The sequence below is a fragment of the Panthera pardus genome, unplaced genomic scaffold (genome assembly GCF_024362965.1).
Source record: "Panthera pardus isolate Hobbes unplaced genomic scaffold, ASM2436296v1 HiC_scaffold_11, whole genome shotgun sequence".
NCBI classification, from domain to species: Eukaryota; Metazoa; Chordata; class Mammalia; order Carnivora; family Felidae; genus Panthera; species Panthera pardus.
In genome coordinates this window covers 92,272,581-92,292,212 of record NW_026526666.1, presented here as the reverse complement: position 1 = coordinate 92,292,212, position 19,632 = coordinate 92,272,581, and the positions used below count along the sequence as shown (strand labels likewise).

Sequence of the window (19,632 nt, the reverse complement as noted above, 5' to 3'; positions counted from 1 at the left end):
CTGCCAGTTGGAGACCTTGGCCTTGAGGCAATAGCCAGAACCAGTCAGACTTGACACTTAAAAGCTATCAAGTGGAGCAGAAAGGAGGCACGTGGGGTGAACGGGGTCAGGCGAACGGGAGAATGGCCGCTGTGAGTGTCCCTGAGCCTGGCTCTGGCGTCTGGCGAGCAGCCCTCGCTGCTGTGGGGCAAGAAGGAGGAGGACGAGGGACCAAGGGCAGGTCGGTGAGGTCTTCGCGAGCTCGAACTCTGAGCTGACGGTGGAGTTTGGACAGCAACTCAACGTATGGTGTGATAGCAGACGATAATGATAAAGAGGGAAAATGGTTAATATTTACTGAGGAATTCCTTCTCGCCGGCCACTGTGCTTTGTATTTCACGTGGCTTATCTTATCCTGGAAGCAGGATCATTATTGTCCGAGCTGGGCGCTCAGGATCTGCTATGCCTTCTGGTTCCCTGCCAGCTCACCTCTACAAATTCTTGTCCTACGTCCCTCCTGGGTGTTCAGGACAGCCCTTTGCAGCTACTTCACTACAGGGAGGCAGAAACATGGAAGATAAAAGCCTCCATGCACGGGGCGCCTGGGTGGCTCCGTGGGTCGAGCGTCCAGCTTCAGCTCAGGACGTGATCTCACGGTTCATGAGTTCGAGCCCCACAGAGTTCGGGCTCTGTGCTGTGAGTGCGGAGGCTGCTTCAGATCCTCTGTCCCCCTCTCTCTCCGCCCCTCCCCCACCTGCATTTTCTCTCTCTCTCTCTCTCTGTCAAAAATAATAAACATTAAAAAAAACATCTCCATGCACACCACAGGTGCTGGTTTCCCAGGGCTGAAATTCATGCCAGCAGACGTGGGATGAGGCGTGAACGGTGTGCACCTAGCCAAGTGGAAGGCAAGGTGGCGACACAGAGTGTGGGTTCTGACATCAGAATTCGACCCTGTGAACTTGACTCTGACCTCTGCGGTGTGGTACTGGAGCACCAGGTTCGATTCTCCCTGCCTGCACTGGCCCTCCCCGCAGAAAGAGGACATCCTTGCCCTGTGGAACTGAGGGGCCCCGTGACCCACTTCAGCCACTGAAACGTAGGCAGGAGGGAGCTGTATCACTTGTGGCACAATCTTTAAGAGTCAGTCAGATGAGTGTCCTGCTCTGCCCTGAATCAGCAACGTTCCAGATGGAAGTCACTCTGTCACCCCAGGCCCAAGACAGCGTGGACTAAAGCCACCGGGGTGTGCAGTGGACAAGTACTGGGAAACAGGACCCACAGCTTTGCTGCTGTCAGCCATCGAGATGTGGAGGTCATTTGTTACTGCAGCAAAACCCAGTCCATCCCGATGGGAGAGCCACTTACTAACTGTTTGACTAAGCACCAGTCTGACCTGCCTCGCCCAAGTGGGGATAATAATAGCACTTAATCCCTGGGGGCGTCATGAGGGTAAGTGAGATCATCCACATCCAGTGGCTGGCATATTGTAATGGGTCGGTATGTTTGCTGCTATTATCGTTCTTTTTATTACCACGACTTATTCCTACACACAAGGCTGGAGATACACTTTGGCCCTTAATTGCTAGCACCATTCCAGGCAAACAGGAAGACTGGGAATGAGCTGCTTTCGGCAGGGTTCAAGGTCTGAGGTAAAACGCAAGCTGCTGAGGACGTGCCATAAGATCGCGCACTGCGACAAGCGGCTGGGTCTGTGAATCAGCGGCATCTCGTTTAACCAACTCGGGCTGGGAAACAGTCCGGAAGTTCGGGGCAGAGGTATCTGAGCCCGGCTCTGCCATGATCTCTCTGGGTCAGCCAATGCTTCCGAGCCTCGATTTTCTCCCTTAGGGCCTGGCGATGGGGGGGATATGGACAGCACCACCGTAGCGATATATACAGTATAACCCCGACTGTCTGCCTCCCTCCCTCCCCACCTGTGTCCTCCCTCTGCCTTGAGTGAGGGCAGCGTCACCTTTCCGACATGACACCTGGCCCCTGCCTCCTTTCCAGCTTCACTGCTCATTACTTTCTCACACTCTGCCCTCCAAGAACACACTGCCTACGCCTCAGTCCCTGTGCTCCTGGGACCTCCACGGTTTCACCTTCTCACCTTCCTTTGACTGGCTAAACATTAGTCACCATTCAAGATGACATCATTCCTCCTCCAGGAAGCCTGCCTGAGCCCTGCTCTGGGGCCCCTAACCCTCTGTCCTCAACAGGGAATTCTAGACCATTGTTTTTCAAAGGGTGGGGCTCCAGGGTAGCTGTTAAAAGCACGCACGGCTGGGGGGGGGGGAGCGGGGGGGCGGGGGGAGCGCCTGGGTGGCTCAGTCGCTTTAAGCATGGCACTTCGGCTCAGGGCACGATCGCACGGTTCATGAGTTTGTGAGTTCGAACCCCACATCGGGCAGTCTGCAATCAGCACTGTCCCCCCCCTCTCTGCCCCTCTCCTGCTTGCACATATTCTCTCTCTCTTAAAAATAAATAAACGTTAAAAGGAGAAAAGGCACCACTTCCTGGGCCAGAAGCTCTGGGCAGGACGGTAGGAAAGCTGGACCTGGAACAAGCCGTCCAGGGACCCGCTGTATCTTGAGCTGGAGGATTGCACAGATAGGACCTTTCTTGCTCACCACCCTCAGCAGCTTGTCCAGGGCTTGGGACCTGGAAGGTGCTCAGAAAACGTTTCTCGAGCAGGACCTAATCACTCCAACAAGGACTGGACGTAAACGTATCGCTGCAGTATCTATCCCCCGATCACTGCCCACATCTACAAAGCCAGCGCGGCATTTTGGCTAAATATTCAGCCAGAGAATAGGCCGATCACCATCAATAATAAAACTTCTGAGATATTAGGACAAATCTGGAATGTTATAAAATCTCATAAATTTCTGCTCCTACATTGTTCCTGCAGTGACATCTGCACATCCATGATACTAGATAATCTTCCCTTTTAGCTGAGTTTACGGAAGGGGAAACTCAGAGCCTAAAGGGAATAAAATAACTAAAAAGCAAATGTGGTTCTTGAAGCTGTTTTATTTCAATGTATGAGTGCTGGTACAATCAGATCAATTTTACAAAGATTAGATGGGTGATACACTCTAATCTCTAGTATTCAGCTTTGTATTATTGTTGGAATGTTCATAAAAATTTGCTGAATCAAAGAGAATACAGTATTTTCCCCAGAGTTATTCAGCTAATTCCCTCTCTAATGTTTACCTGAACTAATCTCCTTATTTAAGTCCCCAAACGTTAATAACTGTTTTTCCCAATCATCGTTAATTATCACAGCATTTTACCCCTGCAATTAATTCCATTGTGTGAATTTCAACATCTAAAGCACCACAATGTTGGCTCGGGGTTACGTCTACGATGCTTCCTACATTAGGAAGTGGGAATTCAGATCACAACACTAAATCCAAATGGAACCCTGTCCCCATCACTGACTGCCTACGGGTTAGATACCAGGCCAATCTCTGCCATCCCACCTATGGTCCTGGCCACATTCATGCCTTAGGATGCTAGAAATGACCTTGAGTTGGCTTCCACGTGAGTCTTCCCAGGCCAGAGGCTGAAGCCATAGATAGTGAAGGGCGAGACACCCACACCGCCCGTCTCACGGATCCACAAATAAATGTCGCTCACGGCTATCTCCTCTCCCATGACAGGGTGGTTCTTACCCTTATCACCATCACCACCACCTTCTTGTTGTTTTCTTTTTTAATCACCTTCTCCAGTTCACAGACGGTGAGTTTATTTCTGGGAGGTCTGGAGACACTTTCCTAGTAAACACTCAGAAAGCCCCGTTAAGAATTATCTTTACTGCTTTTTTTCAGAAGGAAGGAAGGAACTGGGGCTTGTCAACCATGAGGTGAGGGATGTACTAAGGGCCGTTCAGAGGGATATGGTAGTTGAGTCTGAGGGCGCCACTGGCCAGTGGTGCAACCTCGGGTGAGGCAGTCAGCCCTCTGACCTTCTGTTTCTTCTTCTGCGAAACCCTCAGGGGCTTGTGTGCCCATCTTGTCCCGCATCTACTAAGGGCTCAGTGAAAGTTAGACGTTGACCATGTCATTCTGATGTGATCAGTATCAGCCTCCAGCAGCACAGCAGCCAATATTTACTGGCACCTACTATGTGCTAGGGCATTCTTCCAAGTTTTTGATATGTAGCCGTTTAATCCTTGCAACAGCCCTATGACGGGGATACTGCCATTACCCCCATGTAGGAGGTGAAGGAAATGAGGCACAGAGAAGGGAGGTCACCAAGCCTGTGGGGGAAGCCTGGATGGCCTCAGGGCTCAGACGGGGACCTGAGAATAGCAATGTGGTACCTTACACCAGAACTAGAGTAGCAAAGGATCGCCTCAGGGTGTCGAGTGATAAGCTCACCTTGCAGAAATGCAAACCTTGGAGCTAAAAGAAACCTGCACAAAATTTGATCTTGTACTTGTGCAGGTGAAAAAAAACTGGTGCTGTTGACCAGAGAGGGAAAGCCACATGCCCAGGGCCACACAGACACTTAACAGAATCACGCTGAGACTAGGCTGAGTCTAGGTCTCCTGGCCCAACAGTTGTTAGCTTCCTCTGGGTCTCAGACCCTTCCGGAGCCCACAGGTAGAACCTGAGAGGTCTCTACGGTCCCTAAATTGGAATTAAGAAAATTACACACGTGGAGTATTTTTTGAGGAAAGGGAATATCAGCAATGACGACTGTACTACAGCAAATGATGATGTTTATCAACTAGTTTACTCCATGCGAAGCCTGCTCAGAGCACTCGTATGAACTAATTTGAGCCCTACGAGAGGCCTAGAAGGAGGGTGCTATTATTATCCCCATTTTGCAGAAAAGCAAACTGAAGCCCAGAGAAGTTAAATAATTTCCCCAATGTCACATGCCGAGAAGTGGCCATATTAGAACTTGTTTCACAGGGTCCCTGATCTGGCATTACTAGTATTATCAGAACAAATCCTCTGGACGATACGTTTTTTCGGATGATAAGATTTCCAAACAAATAGCTAACAAAACCAAATAGCTCTCCCTTCATCTCAAGGCGTGTGTGTGCATGTGTGTGTATGTGTGTGCGTGCGTGGGCGATACATCCAAAGAATCGGGGCGGTGCTTGTGATTATGGGAATTGGCCTGGCTCCGGGTGTTTCTTTACTGACCCAGCTCTGGGAGTCAAAACAAGCCGGTTTTCAGGTGATTTCAACAGATCCAGTTTCCCCCTTTCTCAAGGAACCAACCCCTTCCTGGCAGGAGGGCAGCTCCAGCCCTGAACCTGGCTTCAAAGCTAACTTCCCAGTGGGGTTGAACTGGCTCAACCCGGCTGCTCAAAGATAGCCATGGCGGCCCAGACCAAAAGGACGCTGGAAGACGTGCCTGGTTCAAGGAGCCTGCAATTAGGCTGTGACTGGGATTGGCTTTATTGCTCTGGGATCAGATCCTGCGCGAGGTGTTCCGCAAGGAGCTGAGCTCTGGCCAAGTTACCAGGATACTTTCCCTCTGCACACTCCTGACCACACAGAGATAGCAAAGTCGCTCTGCAGCTGGTAGGTATAGGCGGCCGTGGGGGAAGGGAAGGCCTCATATCTACTGAGCACTTGCTCTGTGCCAGCCCCAGGCCAAGCCCTCTACGGGATCCCATTCGTTTTTCACAGTGACCCTGGGAAGACTCTATCCTTACACCCATTCTACAGATAAGAATAGTGTGGTTTAGAGACGCGGCGGGGGGGGGGGGGGGGAGGCGGGAAGCACCTGCCCAAGTTCAAAAAGCAGCTGGGTGTCAGAGGTAGGACTTTAATCTAGGCCACTCCGGCCCATGGACAAGACGTCATGAGAGCCTGAGGCGGAGGAGCGGGGTGTTGGGGCCATCAGTGTTAAAGTTATAGACTCACAGGCCTCAGGAATAATCCATTCGACCCCCATTTCCTACAATTGAGGACTGGGGCCCCCGAGAGGGGAAGTGACTTGGTAAGGCCACACAGCAAGTCAGGGCTGCACTGGGACTCTCGGTCCAGTGCTCCTTCCACTTCAACGGACCATCTCTTAATGGGGTCGTGGGGACAGAAGGGGAACCTCTGTTATCCGAAAAGTGCAATTCCTGATTCCTGGCAAGTGGAGCTAGGGTCACAGGGCTCCCTTACTCAGATTCCTCCTCTTTGGTTTCCTTCAGGCTCTCAAGGAACGTCTCTTCAAGGAGATCCAGCTCCCCCACGGGCACTTGGAAGAGGGAGGTCATGTGGCAAATGAGGACTCGGGCCCGTGCATCATAACACCCTTGAAAGAGAGACACAAGGGCAGAGAATCAGTTTGGCCTTTAAGCACAGAGACATTAACAGCGGTGTAACGGATAAAACCCACACCCTGGAAACGTCCTACGTGCCCAACCCCAGGGAAGCGGTCCGTTAAACCACAGGACAGACTCCCAGACGGAATAGCGCGCAACAATGAAAACCACTGATCGGGAGTAAGGTGGTCTTTTTCACCAGTCGAATGAGCAAAGATGAGTTTTTTCCAACCCCAGAGCTGTGAAGAAGGTGGTGAAAACAGGTAGGTGCTCGAGGACATCGCTGCTGGGAGTGTGTGTTGATTTTAACCGCCGAGGGCAGCAATTTGACAATATGGATCAAAACCTGAGCACAGTGCACACCCCCAAAATCGTAGAGACAGAAAGGAGAATGGCTGCCGGGGGCTAGGAGAGGGGACAAGGGGAGTCAGTGCTGATGGGGACAGACTTTCAGTTTTGCAGGATGAAAAGAGCTCTGGAGATGGATGGACGGTGGTGGGACCACAACATGGCGAATTGGGGAATGCTACTGAACCATACACTTAAAAGTGGGTAAAATACTAAAGTATATGTTACGTGTATTTTGCCACAATTAACAAAAAGTAGGTGGGAGGAGGTGTGCATCCCCATTGGCCCAGGAATTCCATTTCTGAAACTCTAAATCTTTTTTTTAAGTGTTTATTTTTGAGAGAGAGAGAGAGAGAGAGAGAGAGAGACAGAGCACGAGTGGGGGAAGGGGCAGAGAGAGAGGGAGATACAGAATCTGAAGCAGACTCCAGGCTCCGAGCTGTCAGCACAGAGCCCGACGCGGGGCTTGAACCACGAACATGATCATGACCTGGGCCAAAGTCAGACGCTCAACCGGCTGAGCCACCCAGGTGCCCCTCTGAAACTCTAAATCTTAAGAAAACAATCCCAGATGTAGAAAACAGTAAGTGAAGGCCCTACTTTACAAGGTGAGAGTGATAACAATCTGGAGACTTCTAACATCAGGGGGTTAGACAGGTAAACCACAGCACGTCCACCCTGTGGAGAATAAGCCATTAAAAAAAAAAAAAAAGATTCCTAAGAAGTTTGTAAATCTGAAAAAAATGCTTATGTAATGAAAGAAATTTTCAAATGGAGAGATTTCTTGATAATATGGCATCAGGGCCCAACTGAGGGAAAAAAAAAAAAACAAAAACACTGCATAGGAAAAAGGGAGAGAAATATACCAAATAGGATTTTTTTTCCATCTTTCCAAAATTATCCATAATGAGCTTGGGTTAATTTTCTAATTGGAAAAATTAAGCGATCAAAGGTGGTCTGTCCAAGCTCTATTTATTATAGCCCGGAAGCTTGTAGGAATGCATTAGTATCTGGTTAGGGCAGAGTGGGGGACCTGAGGGTGCCCCATGTCAGAGAGTGACACGGCTCAGCCACCCAAACGAGACCGGGAATACACCCATCCTCCTCCTTCACCCTCACAGCCCAAGGGCCCGGGACCCTTAGTTTATCCAAAAGCAGCTCTAATGCGTCCTTTCCCTGCTTCTCCCCCGCCCCCACCCCATTCCATTGGGAGGGCGGCCTTTCCGACCAGGACAGTCTGGTGGTCCCTGTTCTCTGTAGAGAACCTGGCCACATGGTGAGCTTAGCGGGGCAGCGAGGCCCCTCGGGGTGAGGCATGTCAGCACCTCAAGCCCCCAAACTGCCACCATAGTCTCCTGTCATCCGCTGACACTGGGGCTCTCCTCTGCCTCACCCAACTGGCTCCAAACTCTGGTGGGGACAAGAGGGGTGTTACTCGGACCCCTGAGTGCCACTCCCCCCCACCAAGAGATTCTGGTTCCATAGTGGTGGGACGGGCCCCCGGGGCCTGTCCCTGCAGGTGCACAGCCAGATTTGAGGACCACTGGCCTGGGGGCCGAGAGTCGGAGGCACAGAGCTGCTGTTACTCCTGACTCTGCTCTCGGGTCTCCCTCCCTCAGTCTCCCACTTGCCCTCCTTGATTCTTCCCCAACCCAGAAACAACTCCATGACTGGAGATGGGACTCCAGTCAGGGGTCTCACTCTGCTTTCTTTTTTCTTTGGTGATAATGAAGAAATTGGTCATGACAGAACCAAATCCAAACCCTAACTTGACCTATGAGACCCCCTGGTCAAAGTCCCTGACCTTGCCTTCTAGAATGTTCTTGCTTCAGGGCCTGTGCACTTGCTGTTTCCACTACCTAAAAAGGCTCATTCCTCAGATCTTCATGTGGGGCGTCTCCCTATTCAGGTTTCTGTTTATTTTTTAACGTTTATTTTTGAGAGAGAGAGAGAGTGAGCGAGCACGAGTTGGAGAAAGGTAGAGAGAGAGGGAGACACAGAATCTGAAGCAGGTTCCAGGCTCTGAGCTGTCGGCACAGAGCGCGGGGCTCGAACCCCACAAACCGTGAGATCATGACCTGAGCGGAAGTCGGATGCTTAACCGACTGAGCCACCCGGGCGGCCCTCAGGTCTCTGTTTAAATCCTCCTGCCCAGAGAGGCCTCCCTGACCATCCCTCCAGCACTCTCCACTCCTTTTCCCTGCATTTCGTTCCGCACAGAGCTTCCTACTGTCTCGTATATTCATTTACTTGTTTGTCTCTCCTCCCGAAATATAAATGTTATAAGGGTAACCACTGCTCTATCTTTAGTCCTTAGCATAGTGTTTGCCACAAAGAATAAATGTTCAATGAGTAACTTGACAGATCCGGGTAGGGACCCTCTCTGTGTGCCTGGCCCTGGGCAAATAGCACGTCCTCATTCAGGTGGAAAACGGAAGTGGTGAGAGTCACCTCACAAGGTTTTGAGGAGAGGACTCCTGGTCCACGAGCGGCCCCTGATGAATGTCACGGAATTAGACTCCTGCGCTGGGTGTCCGCAGTGTGGGCCATCACATTATACTAAAGTAGCGGTGGCTGGCCTTCAACATGACATAGCTCCCCCCGCAAAGTCCTGAAGTTTCAGCTTCTGTGGAATAGACCAGCTCCTTCCGTGCACTAGGGCACTCAGAGCGAGCCACGATCTGGTAGCCTTTGCCCTGCTGTCCTGGACTGCCTCCTTAGACAAGCAACTGTGTACGTGCTGGGGAACAGACACGTCGTGGCTTGGGATCACTAGGTCAGTTAAAGCCTCACACGGGAGCTCCTCACTTTCTCAAAGGATCAAAGACGACTGCACCCAGGTGATAGTCGAGCTGTGGAAATTAAGCCAGCCTTGGCCATGGGGATTAATTGGTGGCAATCATAATTACCTGCTAATTCATACTCCACTGGTTAAGCCAGCAGTGATTCAGCTTCTGGAATATAGGTTACCAGATGCACAGGAGATTAACCTCCCAAGATATTCTCAGGCACGGGGTTCTGGAACGTCAGCCTCCCGTAAGGGTCACTGGGGGCCAGGCTGCAGGATTTGGGGCTGAGGTTCTTTTAAGGCAGGTGGTGGGCAGTTGGGGAGAGGCAGGAGCCTCCGGAAACCTTGACACTGGGGTTTTCTGGTCTCTGCGGCCAACTTGCCGGGTGGCCCAAGTTCACTGCCCAAGGGCCCGACTATCCTGCTGTGGAGCTCAGGTCAAACGCCTGGGCCTTGTTCCTGGTTTTTCTTGTTGCCCTACCCCGACATCCAGTCCCGCCAGTGCCGTCAGCTGCACCTCCACAATCTATCCTGAGTCTGACCCTGGCACCCGATTCCCACCACCGCCGCCTGCCGCTGCTCCTGTGACCACCTTCCCTCTTCAACTACCAGCCATCACGCAGGTACTCATCTCACTCTTGCCAGCACTGTACTTGCCACACAGCAGCCAGAAGGGCAAAGTCATACGGCAGATCGCGTTCTCTCCCCAACTAAAAATTCTCCCAGTGCACTCAGAATGAAATCCACACTTCCTCCCCTGGTCCACAAGGCTGTACATTAGCTGGCCCCTAGCCACCCTCCCTCTCCCGCATCACTTTGCACTGATTCCTGTGTCATGCACCAGTATCTGGCCCAACAGGAAGGCAAGCTCTTTCCCACCCCAGGGCCTTTGCGCTTGCTTTTCTAACTCGAAAGCTCCTCTCCCGGAGCTCTGCCAGGCTGGTCCCTTCTCATCACTCAGGTTGCAAATATCACCTCCTTAGAGAAGCCATCAGCCTCTAAAGTACAGCAGCCCGCTTCCGGTCATGCTGTCCCCACCCCCGGTTCCCACCACTGTTGGATCCGTGGATAGAGTTATTGTCCGGCTCTCCCCACCAGAGAGTCAGGCCCACGAGGGCAGAAACCTTGGCTTTGTTCCTTGTCTCCCAGTGCCCTGGACGATGCTCGGCAATTAGTAAGACGTGTTGGCTCATTAACTAACTGAAGCTCTCCCTTGTCTGCCAGGATTCTCTGACATGCCCACTCTTTTCTGCTTCCTACCTCCAGCCGAGACTTATTCCCTGTTTCCAGGACCATCTGAGTCCTGCTTCCCCAGGAGACAAAGGAGACAGCGGGTTTACTGAGTAAGGCCTCTCTCCTCCTCTGGGTAGGGTCATCTCTTACAGTGATGAATTACTCTCGAATGTCAAAGTCTTCACAGCGCCTAGCATACTCTCTCGGACCTGTTTATCACTCAGTTCCTTCCTTAAGTGCTGCCTCCTCTGAGAAGTCCTCCCTGACTCTATTGCTTTTTATCCCTTTATCAGGAGGTATTTTCTTACCACCATTTAAAGCTTAATTTTTAGTTTTATTTATTTATCTATTCATTTTTAAGTTTATTTATTTTGAGAGATGGGGGAGCAGAGAGAGAGGGAGAGAGAGGGAGAGAGAGAGAGAATCCCAAGCAGGCTCCACACCATCAATGCAGAGCCAGGCATGGGGTTCGAACCCACGAACCGTGAGATCATGACCTGAGCTGAAATCAAGAGTTGGAGGCTTAACCAACTGAGCCACCCAGGCACCCCCTATCTATTTATTTTTTAATGTGCATTTAGTTTGAGAGAAAGAGAGCGCATGCAAGTGCGGGAGGGGTGGAGACAGAGAGAGAATCCCAAGCAGGCTCCACGCTGTCAGCACGGAGCCTGACGCGGGGCCCAAACCCACAAACCGTGAGATCATGACATGAGCCGAGATCAAGAGTTGGACGCTCACCGACTAAGCCACCCGGGCGCCCCTAAAACTTTTCAATTTGCCTACTAGTTTATCATTTTTGTCTCTCCTTCTACGAAATAAGCTATAAATTCATTGTACATCCCTAGCACCTAGCTCTGTGCCTAAAACCAAGCAGATGTGTAATTATCTTTGTAAGAGTGAAGAATGGAGTATTTGTAGGAATGAACGAACGAGCGAACGAACGGATCTCAGTTGGGAGAGGTCCAAAATAGGGGAGCATAATTATGCTGGAAGAGATTCGTATCCCCTTCTGGCAGAAACACCCTGCGATTAATAATCATATTCATACTGGAAGCTTCATGTATGCACTGCTCACTCGAAACCACACTTGGTGCTGCCCTCCACATGCACTGATTCCCTGAACCCTCACAGCCACTACAGGAGGCAGCTGCTATGGTATCTCCATTTAATCAAAGAGGAAACAGAGGCACAGAGAGCTTGGTCGCTTGCCCCGGGTCGCCCAGCTGGTGAGTGGTGAAGCGGGCAGTCTGGCTGCAGAGGCTGTGCCCTTGTCCTGGCCCAGAACACAGGAGCCGCAGCTGAGACAGCAAAACACGGTCTTGACGCACCTCCCAAGCTGACACATGGCTTTTGGCTTCCGCTCCTCCCTCCTGGCCTCCCCTCGAATCTGTGTCAGGCTTTGATCTTCCCCAGCCTGCCTGGCAGTGGGACCCCACGACCGCCCCGGCTGCTCCTGTCCCAGTCCAGCGTCTGGGCTGGCACTTCTGGAAACCCACCCAAAGGACTAAGGCCAGAGAAGCTGGTCTCCTGAGGTCCCTTCCAGCTCAGAGATCTAAGGGTCAGCCCCAGGGTACCTGTCCCCACCCTCACCGTCCCCCCACCCTCTCTGGGAGGAACCTGCAAAAGTCCAAGGTCAGATGGGCTTGGAGCAGCCCCAGGGCAGCCTCTGCACCCCCACCTCTCGGGACCTCAGGAGACGGGAATCTCCAAGTCAGTGAGCATGTGAATGCAGATGTGGTGACCTGCGGTCTTGAGACCCACAATGGGAGGTCACAGGGGAGCTGGTGAAAATTCAGATCTCCAGGCCCCACGTGCAGGTCTGGCATGGGGCTCAGGAATCTGCACCTTTAACAGGCTCCCCAGGCAATCCTGGAGCAGGTGGTCCCCACTATGAGAAATACAGAGGGGGCGTCCTGGTCTGAGAAGGTCTGGGCACCCTGATGCCCAGAGGCAGGGGCGTGATCAAGATGGCCCCTTGTGCTACCTGGGCGGGAAGGAAAATCGTTGTCCACGGCACCCCTACTAAAGTGCCAGGTATCACCACCCCAGGAGCTTGCACGTGTGATTGGCCGCCCTCCCAACGGTCTTAGGAGCTTGGAATGATGATGCTCAGCTTTGTACAAGAGGGAAGCCCAGAAGCAGGGAAACTTTCTAAGTCACTCATCTGAGAGAGTGATGGAGCCTGGATAACGATGCGGGGCTTATCTGATGCCAACGTTTCTGTTCATTCCACTGTGGCTGTCTTTTTTTTTTTTTTTAATGTTTATTCATTTTTGGAGAGAGAGCATTCACAGGGGAGGGGCAGAGAGAGAGGGAGACACAGGATCTGAGGCAGGCTCCAGGCGCTGAGCTGTCAGCACAGAGCCCGATGCGGGGCTCAAACTCACGAACCACGAGATCATGACCTGAGCCGAGGTTGGATGCCTCACCAACTGAGCCACCCAGGCGCCCCTCTGTGCCTGTCTTTTAAAGGCAAATCTAGGGGCGCCTGGGTGGCTCAGTCGGTTAAGCGTCCGACTTCGGCTCAGGTCATGATCTTGCGGTTCGTGAGTTCGAGCCCCGCGTTGGGCTCTGTGCTGACAGCTCAGCGCCTGGAGCCTGTTTCCGATTCTGTGTCTCCCTCTCTCTCTCTGACCCCCCCCCCCCGTTCATGCTCTGTCTCTCTCTGTCTTAAAAATAAATAAACGTTTAAAAAAAAAAAGGCAAATCTACTATGGAGTGAGTTTGGGGGTTCTAGGGCAATCCCGTGAGGTCAGCGGCAAATCCTATTTTCCGTGTTCCGTGTTCAGGGGTATGTAGCGTGTGCACACAATTCCAGGCATGGCCCTAGGCCATGGTCCACAAGCACATATAAAGGTGACAAATCACCCTGTTCTTTAGATAATCTTGGTGTGGTGGTCGGTGGGGGAGGGAGCGGGGGCGGGGGGGGGGGTGGGTAGTGACGGGCTAGTGTGGGGAACCTAGGGATCTCAGCTCTGCCACCAGGGGGCAGGAGCGTGCCAGCCCCCACACCGCTGCTGAGCAGCCCCAGTGCCCACCTCAGACACACAACCACGTACTGCGGAACCCCTTGGTGCCCAGCTGGTCCCTCTGGCCGAGGAAGAGCAAGGGGCATGTCCGAAGTCACCCAGGGTGTTCATGACAGAGCCAGGGGCCAGAACCCGCCCTTCTGGGCTCCTTCCTCCCCCAGCATCTCCCAAGAGAGAAGCTACTGCATTTTGCATGTCATTGTCCAGCGCTGTCCTGGGCACCAGAGGCCAAGCAGCACCTCTGGAGCGCGGTGCGAAATGCGGCTGCACCCCAGGTCTTGCAATAACAAGGCTGCCCTCCCCACGTTTTCTTTTTTCTTTTTTTAATTTATTTTTGGGAGAGACAGAGAAAGACAGAACTTCTTATGCGAAGACCCCGGCTAAGAAGTCAGGACAGGAGGTACTACCCTGCTAGTGTCCACACCGTGCACCGTGTTAGGCAGGCCGGGGGCTTGTTCACTCCTCTCCCGAGGGTCTGAGGACACACGTCTCAGGCTGTACACATACAACTGTCACCCAGCCTGCTGTGCCAGCATCCCCTCAACTGACTGACTTAAAAAAATTTTTTTTTAATGTTTATTTATTTTTGAGACAGAGAGAGACAGAGCATGAACGGGGGAGGGGCAGAGAGAGAGGGAGACACAGAATCCAAAACAGGCTCCAGGCTCTGAGCTGTCAGCACAGAGCCCGACATGGGGCTCGAACCCACGGACCGCGAGATCGTGACCTGAGCCGAAGTCGGCCGCTTAACCGACTGAGCCACCCAGGCGCCCCTCAACTGACCGACTTTTAGAAACTTCGAGAAAATGTATCCCCATTTTAACACTAAGTGAACTTTTTTTGCATATAAAGAATCTAGCGCCATCCCACGCTGCCCACCACTAGGCCCTGGGTTTAAGCTTTTCTGTCTGCCTGGCGTCTTCACTTTGCGACGCAGAACACAGACGGAGGGATGCGACCTTTAGGACGGCCCCCCCCCTCACAGGGCAGGAACTGAACTCGGATTGTTCCGGGTATGACGCCTGCCTTTTCCGTCCACGGCTTATTTCAGGGGGACAATTAAGGGCATGAGGGTGGTGACAAGGCTACTTCAAGGTCATGGTCCTTCAGCTCCACCTTCTCGTTCTTCCTGCCACCCGGGGTACCCCCCTCTCAATTCTGACCTTGTCAAATCTCCTCAAAGTCAGCTACGAGGAAGAGGATTTTTTAATCAATTTCTACCTACGTGGGACGCACAGCAGGAGCTAAGAGTAGACTCTAGAACCACGCTGCCTGTGTCTGAACCCTGGCCCCACCGCTTTGCAGCTGTGTGACCTTAGGCAGGTTATTTCCCTCTCTGGGCCACAGTTTCTTCTTTTGTAAAATGGAAACAGTAATAGCATCTGCGCATTAGGGTCACTGTGGCGTTTAATGAATTAGTATAAAGGCTTAGCTCAGGGTGTGCACACAGTGGGCCCTCAAGGAGTATCAGCTATGAGGAGAATTACTCTCAGGGCCTCGCACAGGACCAGGCGCACACAGTGGGTGCTCAGTTCTTACCTGCCGGTGTTTGGACTGGTTTTTGATACCGATAACAGGTTGCATGAATCTCAAGTTGCAGACAAAAAAACTCAGCAATCAGGTGATGGTGTCTGCAATCTCACCACGCCAAAACACCAACACCTCAGTCTTCTCTGACTCATCAGGGAGGGAGGGTTTGCAACTCAGTAATAAAGACCTCACAAAGTAGAACCAAGTCTGTGCGAAGACTGCCTGGATGTCCAGTCCCGTAGCCTGGAGTCGATGCTATCTTTGGATTCAGAGTACAGAGGGCAAACCCCACGATTCAGGTGAAGTTTCCTGGCCACCAGCGCAGAGCTCACGGTGACACTTAAGCTCACTTTGCCTTAAACGGAATTTCGAAACTTCCTTTGAAATGTAACCCTGGGCTACTCATTTAACCTCCTGAGCCTGATTGCCTCCCCGGTCAGTGGGGGTAATATTGCCTTCCTCAGCAGTTGACCTGAGGATTATATACTGTGTAGCAATTCCCAATCCACGTGCAGAACCTAGGAGAGCAACTAGGATAACTTATAAAGACTACCAGCTGTACACAAACCAGCCCCACCTGAGATGGGCAAATTCTGGGTCCTAGAGCACTGGTTCTCAACCAGGGACATTTTTGCTCCCCAGACGACATTTGGCAACTTTGCAGACATTTTTGGTTGTCACAACCCAGGAAGGGCTACTGGCATCTAGTGAGTGGAGGCCAGGGGCGCTGCTCAACGTCCTACAGTGCATGGACGGCCCCAGAACAAAGAATGATCCAGTCCCAAATGCCAATAGTGCTGAGCTTGAGGAACCTGGCTGAGAGCTATCAGTTTGGATTCAGTGGAACCTTCACATAGAGAAGACTCATTTTTTTCAGTTGTGTGGGGAAAGAGTGTGGTGGGTTGTTAGTGGATGAAGAGAACATGATTAGCGCACACACAAGTCCACCCAGCTGCCAAGATGGCACCGTCTGGTGACGAAGATCCCAGTACTGTCGGTAAAGGTCAAACTTCCAGGAAGTTCTGAGAAATGCCGTCTTTCATACTGATTTCCTGGGCTGATTCCATGACTAATCACCCCACCTCACACCCAGAGAGAAACCTAGGGGCACAGAAAGCCTCTTCCTATTGTATTAATCTCTGTAGAAGAAGATGGTTTAACCCTCAAGTTCAGACAAACCACCTTGCTAATATCCAAGCTCATTCTCTAAAGGAAGGCCATCCATCCACCCACCCATCCATCCATCCATCCATCCATCCTTCCATTTATCCATTCATTGATTCATCCATTCACCCTTCTGTCCACCTGTCCACTTGTTCTTCATCCATCCGTCCATCCATCCATCCATCCGTCCATCCATCCATCCATCCTTCTATCCATGCACCCTTCCATCTATCCATCTATTACTATATGCCTACTACGTGCCCATCGGTATGGTAGATGTTGGGATGCAATGGTGAACAAGCCAGACCAGGGCCCTGTCCTCGTGGAGTTTATGGGGGAAGTAAGTACCTAAAAAAATGGGCCAACAATGACCCTGATCTTCTCCTTCCAAGATCCCTAATTGTGCTCTTAGAACCAAAGACAGTTTTTGTTTGTTTGTTGTTTTTAAGGAGCATCTGGCTGTTGTCCCTTATTTTTATTTGATATTGCAGTTCAGAGAGGCTAAGTGGCTTGATCAAGGTCACACAACGAGGGCGTCTCAGGGACAGGGTAAGTATCCAGCTTTCCTGATTTCCAGGGCTTTGCCATTTACGTCTAACCCCCACCACATGTGAGCGGCACTCATGGCCGGCTCTGTTCACAGCACTTGGCATGTGTTTCTCACTGGATCCTTACCACCACCCTGTAAAGACTACTCTTACTCTCATTTGACACCTTAGGAAACCGAGGCACAGAGACGTTCAGTTATTTGCCAAAGTACAACCTGAACTTTAACACCCAGGCAGGCTGGCTCCCGAAATGCCCCCACTTCTTGGTCCCTGGTTCTTCATTAATATGGATAAAGAGTTAGCCATGACAACTACTGGCGAGCCAGTCCCATCTCTGGGCCTCAGTTCCCCATCTATGTTATGAGATGGCGGTCTAGATGGTTTCAGGGTCCCACCTCTGACCTCTGTAGACCTTTGGAACCCCGGCACCTGCCCCCACTGGGTCCCAGTGTGTTGCTGAAGCTACTCTTGTTCATGTCTGCAGGCACTTGGTGAGGCCATCAGATAAGCCAAAGGCCCCCCGATGCGATCGGGGACTGGTGTTATTCAGATACGGGGTTCTATGACATTCCGTGGGGACGCCTCTGGATATCCCACCCCTTGGGGGTAAAATCCGCTAAGGTTTTGGTTAGCAGTACTCGTTTTGGAAAGTCGAGCTCTGCCACTCACCAGCTTAGGCCAGTTACTCAGTTACTCTGAGCTGAGGTTTCCTCATGTGTAAAGCGGGCGGGGTGCCTGCAGTAAAGGTGGCTGTGAGGGTGAAACGCAACAATGTGTGAAAAGGGCCAGGTGCCAAGTGGTGGTTACTGTCAATAGAATCTAAAAGGCAGTGCCGGGCTCAATGCGGCTCAGAGAACGCCCCTGGGACGTACCGGGTGGTGACATAAGACCCGCAGTTTTAAACCCACCCCAACTGTTCTGCAAGAACAAGACCTTGTGGCCAAGGTCACCCATAGCAGAAGGGGTAAGTTGTGTCCTAACTGCTCGAGGGTGCTCGGGAGGGTTTGTGGTTTGCAGGTGGGGGGCAGGAAGCAGGGTGGGATGAACACGGCTCTCCAGGTAAGGAAAGGGAGAAACTGAGGCAAATGCAGGAGCACTGGGACAGCTTCTCCTCCCACCCAGTGGTAAGGCAGTGGGACAGAGTGCTGGTCCGGGAGGCCAGAGACCTGGGTCTGACTCCTAGTCTGCCTCTGGCGCTGTGTGTCCCTGGGAAAGCCTCTTCCCCTCTCTGGGCCTTAATCTCTCCACTTGGAAAAATGAGAGGCTCACCCAAGATGACCTTGACCATGTGTCTCAGACCTACAAAATGGAAGCAACAGCCTCAACCATGCCCCACCCCCCCCACCCGGGGGGAGGGGTGCTGCACAGCCCTCAGCAACAGTGGACACTCAGTGAATGCTCGGCTGGTGGCTTAGTCATTACAGGATTATAATGTGAGAGTGTCTGTGCTCTCCAGCCACTTGGGTCTCAGACCTCCGTGCAAACTCAAATCCTTTCCTCTGCAAGCATCCGGGAGAATCAGACATGATTATCCCTCCCTTACTTCTGTTAAAAAAAAAAAAAAAAAAAACCAAAAACCCAAAAGCAGTGATATGACTGAGCAATGTTCTCAGACCACTTGTGCCACTTCCTGGGGCAAGCCTCGCCAGCAAACAGAGGAGTGTTACTTAATGCCACACGTGTCCGAGACCAGGGGCTCAGCAAATCACCCTTGGGGCCCCATTCAGCTCTGAGATATGGAGTGAAAATATTTTGTCTGGATACAGGAGGACCAAAAAATATACTTTGGGTTTTGAGCCTTAGAGCTGCGCTTCTCAGACTATAAAGGAACCACCTGGGATCCTGTCCATGCACAGATTCTGGTTCAGTAGGCCTGGGTGGTGCCCGAGTGTGGCCTTCCACCTAAGTTCCCGGATGCTGACGCCGCTGGTCCACGGACCACACTGCGAAGAGCAGGGACTTAAGGCTCTTTCTTTTTAAAAACAATACGAAAGAAAAATGTATTCGTCTCATAATAAGAAGCCCCAAGGTAGGGTGACCTCTGTGCCCTGCCATCCTCACGGACCTTGCACTGAACAAAGCTTTAGTTGCAAGCGTGTGTGAGAAACCAGCTTCTGTGACCTGTCGCGTCGGGCTTGTGTAGGCTCCCTACTCTCTTAGGGTCCCTGACCGCCACTGTGCCTGAAAGCGTCACTTAAGACACACACCAGGATTCCCCAGCTGGATCCGAACACGCAGGCAACCGGCATCGGGCAGCCAGAATTCCAGAGACGAGACGTCACTCCTGGTCGCTCTCCTGCATTCCTTCTATCTGGTCCGTCAGCCATTCTGCTGTCTCTCCATCAGAATGACTCCTGGGGCAGCCCTTCACCCCAGAATCTCGGCTGCCCTCGCTGAGGCCACGTTTCCTCACGCCTGGCCGATGGGGACGCCTCCTAAAGTCTGCCCAGGGGAAATGCACCCTGCTGTCTTCCCCAGCTCAGCCGCCAAGGTGGCTCAAAGCCCTGCCCGCTGGGCTCCTGCCCCCAGTGACCTTCTCCCGTGTGCTCTTTCCTCCCGTGTTCCTGCACATGCTGTTCTCGTGATTCCATTCTTCTTCCTCCTCCCACCCTCCCCTCCCACGAGCCAGGGCCCCAATGGGAAGTTGGTGCCACTTTCCCTATGTACCTTTTTAATGTAATTTTCTGTAATTTTTCCAGCAAAATTTTGCCCCATGTGATGGTCTGG

The 19,632-nt window shown here is 51.9% G+C and overlaps 1 protein-coding gene across 5 annotated transcripts in view; it reads right to left on the bottom strand.

Moving 5' to 3' along the window:
• TMCO4 (transmembrane and coiled-coil domains 4) overlaps positions 1–19,632 on the bottom strand; it is a 98,044-nt gene that overhangs the window by 60,164 nt on the left and 18,248 nt on the right. For all 5 annotated transcript variants that reach the window (XM_019461592.2, XM_019461586.2, XM_053898895.1 and 2 more), the window contains exon 6: positions 6,123–6,255. In XM_019461592.2, coding sequence (XP_019317137.1) covers positions 6,123–6,255 — 133 coding nt within the window. The remainder of the gene's footprint in view (positions 1–6,122; positions 6,256–19,632) is intronic.